The following is a 6,531-nucleotide window of genomic DNA, read 5'->3' on the forward strand; positions in this document are numbered from 1 at the left end:
TGTTCACATTTTGTTTGTTTATGTTTTGACTGTATACGGTTGTTCTTAGTAAAACAAGAAAATTACAGTATATACAAACAGAGTAAACTTGTCCGTCTAAACTGTTCATCTTGCGGAGACATTATAGACACATATTTTACAATTTTCATAAAATAAATTCTAGCAGACATAATAATATTATGGCTGTTGAAATTAGGTATTACAATGCTAATTCATAACGAAGACGATATCGAAATCGTCACTGAATTCCCATGTTTTTTGGNCCCCCCCCAATCTATATTAGACAAAAATAGCCCAATCGGGATAGGATGCTTTGTGTGCTGGGTTGTCCACCCCTACGATCCTTTCTTCTTCTTTTCCTCTGTATTCTTCAATACCTTTCCTCTGTCTTCTACTTTTAATTTTCCTCCTTTTCCTTTAGTTTTAAATTGTTTTTGTTTTATTTTGTTTTATTTAAATTGAACATGTATGTATCGCTGCAGAAGGGCCTCTCATTCAAAACAACCAACAATGGTTAGAGAGGGCCTGGCTAAATTAAAATGCAAAAATTATGCAATTGAAATTGTATTTAGTCAAATATTTATCTATCTATCTATCTATCTATCTATCTATGTCTTTTAACCCTGAACAGGCATTCACGTTTTTGACACAATGTACTTCCACCAGTCAGAACCAAACTTCCTTGTAAGTATTTCAAATTTAAAAAGGCAGGTTGATGGATAATTTTTTATCTGTTCACTCTTCCCCACATAGATAGACCTCTAGTCACAATAAGAGAAAAAAATTCTGAAGTCACATGTTTGGTGGATCATTTTTGCCTTTATCTAAATACTGAATTATTTTTGCCTATTTATGAACACTGGGTTGGATCAAGGTACCTAAGTAAAGCAAAAGCATCATAATTTGAAATTGAAAGGTATGTACGCTTTCTAAATAAAAAGAATTATCGACGAAGAACGTATTCAACAAACAACAACTGCCATGATATCGTCTTTATAAGTGTAAATGATATTAGCTCAATTAGTGTATTGAATTTTACCAATCCGTCATACATTTTGCAATTTACAATCTATATAATAAGACTTTCATATATATGTTGCGTATAGCGGCCAAACGGCTGGACCGATTGGGCTGACATTTTTTGTAAACACGAATGGTTGGCCGGGGGGTGTAATAAGCTAAAAAATTGAACCTTTTTTAAAAAAAATTTTATTCCACGGGCAACGCCGGGCCCTTCATCTAGTATCTATTAAAGCTTTATTCCTAAAAACGTAAAATATTTTTATTTTGTTTTAAATCAACGAAATACATTATTTTGTCTTTTGAAAATTCATGACTAAACAAAATTATTAAATATTAAAACTATTTCTTCCTTCGAATCCTTCTCTTCTCCAGACTTAAGAGAAATGCTACCATTTTTGTACATTACAGTGGTAAGCGATTATATCAATACAATAAGTTTTTATTGTTAACAAGCTTTTTTCGAATAACAAGTATACAGAAATCAAAGAGAAGCTTTTTAAATCGACAGCTTTTCTTTGTTTCCATGTTAAGTGTATCCATGCTGATGAGAAGTTTGATATAAATTGAAATCGAAAGTCGTCTTCATTGTATTGATACAATCGCCTACCACTGTTTGTCCTCCCGATTGATATTTAAAATATATTCAACAATATTTAAAAATTAAAGAACCTTAATTAACGAATGTACAAATCACAGCGTATGTACAGGTTATGTACAGTATATAGTTCATTAAAAAATGTTCAGGGCTACAAAATAGGAGTTAGAATGGTAAAATCAAAGGCCCAGGCGTTGCGACACTTCACAGTTTTTACGGCAAACTCATTTTTGAAAATTGTAAACCTCTAACGTTTCAACAACTCACCCTTTAAAAGCTTTGTATGATCAAAAATGAATGTGAATTCCATGTTTTCAACTTAAAAATTGATTATTTTAAATTGTGATTTATCTAAGAAAAATGGAGGGAATTGTCCGAATTAAACTTTTCAGTTTGGTTTTCTAATACGTAATTCCATTGTATGGATTAATATGCATTCTAATTCACCTTTTAATAACAGCGCAATATTTCGTGGAATTTAAACGCATTCATTTTACTGCGTGCAGCGTGCGTAGGGGTGAGGAGGATTAGCGGTCATCTAGTCGCCTATAAAACAAGTAGTTTTTCATATGTCTAACCAGTGTTATTAAAATCCCAAAATAACAGGTATCTACTCCTTCTACTTCTACATTTTCATTAAATACTAGGGAACCCCATATTCAACAAATACAGAGCTAACCGCAAAACTGTGGAATGGTTTAATCTCATAAAATGTCTTTCTTGTTAAAGGGACAGACCGGCTATGTGAGGTAGTTAAACTGAGTAAGCATGGTGTTATGGAAAAATTCTTTAGGATTCATTTAAATCGTTTGAAAAAGATCTGTAAATCCTGAGTTTGAGCGCAAAGTCGACGTTCAAAATCGTACTTTTGGGTGGATATGTTTTCAGAATTGTTATTTTTTAATTATTAAATAACGACGACAAAAAATGTAAACAAAATTCTACAATAAACTATAATTAAATAAAAATTTATGTTATCATCGAAAATATAGTAATCTTATTCAATAATTAGTTTCTATAATCTCTCATTATTCAAAAAGATTTTCTGGAATTCTCATTCAAAAGACGACATAGAAAATAAGAAATTCATTATAATGGTGAAAATGAAATAATTGATTTAAATTGCACCCCGCGACCGACGGGTTTCCCGACGTAAAGCGATCCAACTGGAACAGCAGAGAGCCTGCCTATACGCGCATTTTCACAAGGTTTTTGCATTGATTTATTGACAAATTTCTTTTGAGAAATATGTTTCTAACCATCTAGTTAGTTAACTGTATAAATTTTACTTTATTTTTCGTCGTCGTTATTTAATAATTAAAAAAAAAAACTTCTGAAAACGTACCCACCCAAATTCATGATTTTGAATGTTGACTATACACTCAAACTCAGTACTTATATATCGCGGAAACGTTTTATATATGAATCCTAAAGAATTTTTCAACAACACTGCTTACCAGGTTTAACTACCTTACATAGCCGGTCTGTCCCTTTAAATTTTAACAACTGCAAGCTGAGAAGGTCTTGAGCTTTTATTTTTCAGGTTTTTTTATCAATTTAAACTCATCAGATAATACCGTGCTTGTTTTAAATTTATTTTTTGTTAATAAACAAAATGTCAATAATAATAGGTACAAGGCACTTAGATTTTGCATTTTTATATAATTTAAATTGCAATATGATGGGAAAATAAAGCTTAAATTTTCCCGCGTAAAGTTTTAAAATTCTTTGTGGCATTTGAGCTAAATACATTCTTTAAACTATGGAATAGGAAGACGACTTTTAGACTAAAGTTTTTCATTTCAAATTTCCCATTGAACATGTAACACAACCATTGTGCAGTTGATTTTAAAGATACTGATACAATTATTTGCATAATATCAACATCGATTACGCATAATATTGCTTTAATGTCGTCTTCCGATTGGCATATTTTTGGGACACCCTGTATGATCAGCCAGTTCATCGTAGTTAGGAAATAATTTAACTAACAACATTTAATTTGAAGTTTTTACGAAATATTTCATAATTTTTTTGATATCTAAAACTGGGATTTGAGAGACGAATTGAAAACGTCATTGAATTCCGGAAATTGGTGTGAATTACAAAAGTCATATTATTCATTTGTCATAAATACGTTTTTTATAGTATTACAAATTATAAATTTGTCATAATCTATCCAAGTTTTTATATTCGGTTTAGATGATGCTTCAAACCTGACAGAGTAAAAACTGGCACTGGTTTCAGATTTGCTGAAAATATATTTCGGACTGTGCTGGATCCCCTTCAGTGCTGCACACAACTCAAAAATCAGTAGTAAAATGCTTAAAAAATCAATAGAAAATAAACAACAAAACTTTTTTAAAAAAAAACAAGAAAATCGGTTGTCATAATGAAAAAAGGGAAACAAACTCAGATCATGAATTATATGTAATAAAAGTCCTTTTTAATTTAATTTATGAACTTATTCTTTTAAACTTTAATTTTTTTTGTTGCCTGATGAATGATCAGATAGGCTGAATTATCCAAAGTCTCTAGCCAGTCCACCTTGCCATATGCTATTGCTATATGTCGGTTAAATAGCCAATCTTGTATTACAAATATATTTTCATGGTTGTAAACATATTTGAAAATATAACAAAATGAAAATGAAAATATGATTTTGACAAATGTATGATTTGTATACTATGAAAAACGTATTTATGACAAATGAAACATATGACGTTTGTTTTTTATGAATTATGAAATCTATAAAAAAAAATGTAAATTATAACTTTTTTAATTATGACAAACATATTTTTAAAAACATATTTTTGACATACGAATTCTGACTTTTGTTACAGCGCCCCTCCCCCCAGGCGGTGCTTGTCCATAAATTACTAAGTTTGTATTCTAGGATGAAGCTGGTTGTGTTGTTAAGTGTTCTGAGTGCAGCAGCTGCTCAACAAGGTATTGGATTAGAACGAGTTCCTGTTCAGCAGGAGGGACAACGAGAGACTCCTCTCCTTCTTCTTATACTGGGAGAGGGACGCACCCCTGAGCTATATGAAGGACGAGTCCCTGAAGGACTTGAAAAGGGACGGTTACCTGATATGAAAGAAGGACAGGAGCAAGGACGGTTCCCTGATGTGAACGAAGGACTAGATCAGCGTGCTCCTGGTAAATATCAAGGACCTGCAGTAGGTGATAGACTCATGAATGGAGAGGTTGGGCTGGACCAACGAGCCCCTTCTCCAGGTATGGATCAAGAACTTTCTTCTTCCCTTGTTAGAGATCAAATTGGCGAAGAAGGGGTCCGGGATATTGAACATGGACATGGTGGTGGACATGGGCAACATGGTGGACATGAAGGTCATGGGCAGGCTGGACATGAAGATTATGGGCAGGCTGGACATGAAGGTCATAGGCAGACTGGGCATGAAGGTCATGGGCAGACTGGACATGGAGGTCAAGAACATTCCAATGATGAAGAATCCATGCAAGGAGATGGAGAAGGATCTTGCAAAACTAGTGCTGACTGCCCCGTTGCTTGGCCTGTATGTAGTGAATACGGATACTGCCAGAGACAGGGATACAAGGTAGGAGACACAGGATTCCCGTATAGGAGGTAGTTTACCGGACCCAATGTCGTCTTTCTCATTAGCATGAGAAAATCCTCCAACAAGATGAGAGAAATCCACCAAACTATTAGCATTTAGAAAAGAAGTTTTCAGTCTCCGACCTCGTTATATATTATCATTGTATATGTGAATATTTATGAGATAATAAATTTAATTTTAAATATACAAAACATTGATGGTTACTTACTTAAGTTGAGTTTTATTTAATCTCAGTTCGACCATTTTAACCTCACTTCTAACACATAATCAGGTGGGAACAATGTTGGAAGTTACAACTAGCTGTAAAAAGTGTGTGCTAAAACATGTGGGTCATGTGAGTTACCACAAAAAACAAGGACCTGATGCTCAGTTCAGATTTTTTGACATTTATTGGTATGCAATCAGACCAACATCACCGAGAAAAGTAAAATTAACAAACTTTTATAAAAAATAAGAAATAATTTTCGCTTCACATCTTTACAGTTTTCATAATTATCTTTTTATTTTTAAAATTTTTATGAAAATTAAAAAAATACGAAATCCAGAAAATTTGGCTAATAATATTAGATAAATGTAAAACAGTTAAACCCTAAATAAGCTATAAAAGAATTAATCAAATGTCGTATTCTTCACATTCTGATATTAAAATGTAGCAGATATTTAGTTTTTTAACTAATTAATGATATGGAGCTCTTTAAAACTGTTCCCGCATATTCATGGCTATTTATTTATTTTCGTAAATAGTATAAAACCCATTGAAAAATTGTCAAGACGACATTTCATAAATTCTTTCGATGTATTAAATATTTAGGGTTTAATTGTAGTAATCTCTTTTTGTCTTGATGTTTGTTTGTTGGTTGGTTCGATTATTACTCATGAACCCCTGGACAGATTTGCCTCATATTTTGATTGGGAAACTCGGGAGGTTCACGGGAATGTTCTTGGCTTTGTTTAAAATATCTTAATTAAGTAGGTTTACTTTTACAGGAAACTTAGCTTCCAGGGAAAGATAGGTTCACCAGCTAGTATATATCTAAATAAAGTAGTAATCTTTACAATAGTAATCTTGTTTGTTTGTTGGTCTGATAGATTTTGATCTGTGAACTCAGGAGAATCACGGGAATGTGTTAGCTTGGTTTAAAAGTACTAAACTCCAGGCCAAGCTATTTTCTGAAGCTGGAATCTAAAAATAGAAAGTGATAATTCTTGTTTGTTTGTTTTTATGTCCGATCATAACCCAGGACCCCTTTGACCGATCCGTCTCAAATTTTAATTGGGGAGAACCACGGAAATTTTTGTAGTCCGTTTAAAATT

General features: G+C 32.6%; 1 protein-coding gene across 1 annotated transcript; it reads left to right on the forward strand.

The window, feature by feature from the left end:
* The first annotated feature begins 2,180 nt into the window (after positions 1-2,180).
* LOC111711322 (glutenin, high molecular weight subunit 12) lies at positions 2,181-5,625 on the forward strand. The gene is made up of 2 exons (XM_023485655.1): positions 2,181-2,224; positions 4,515-5,625. The coding sequence occupies exon 2, from the start codon at positions 4,516-4,518 to the stop codon at positions 5,227-5,229; it is 714 nt and encodes a 237-aa protein (XP_023341423.1). The 5' UTR covers positions 2,181-2,224; position 4,515; the 3' UTR covers positions 5,230-5,625.
* Positions 5,626-6,531: the final 906 nt, after the last annotated feature.

This window comes from Eurytemora carolleeae, unplaced genomic scaffold (genome assembly GCF_000591075.1).
Source record: "Eurytemora carolleeae unplaced genomic scaffold, Eaff_2.0 scaffold1042, whole genome shotgun sequence".
NCBI classification, from domain to species: domain Eukaryota; kingdom Metazoa; phylum Arthropoda; class Copepoda; order Calanoida; family Temoridae; genus Eurytemora; species Eurytemora carolleeae.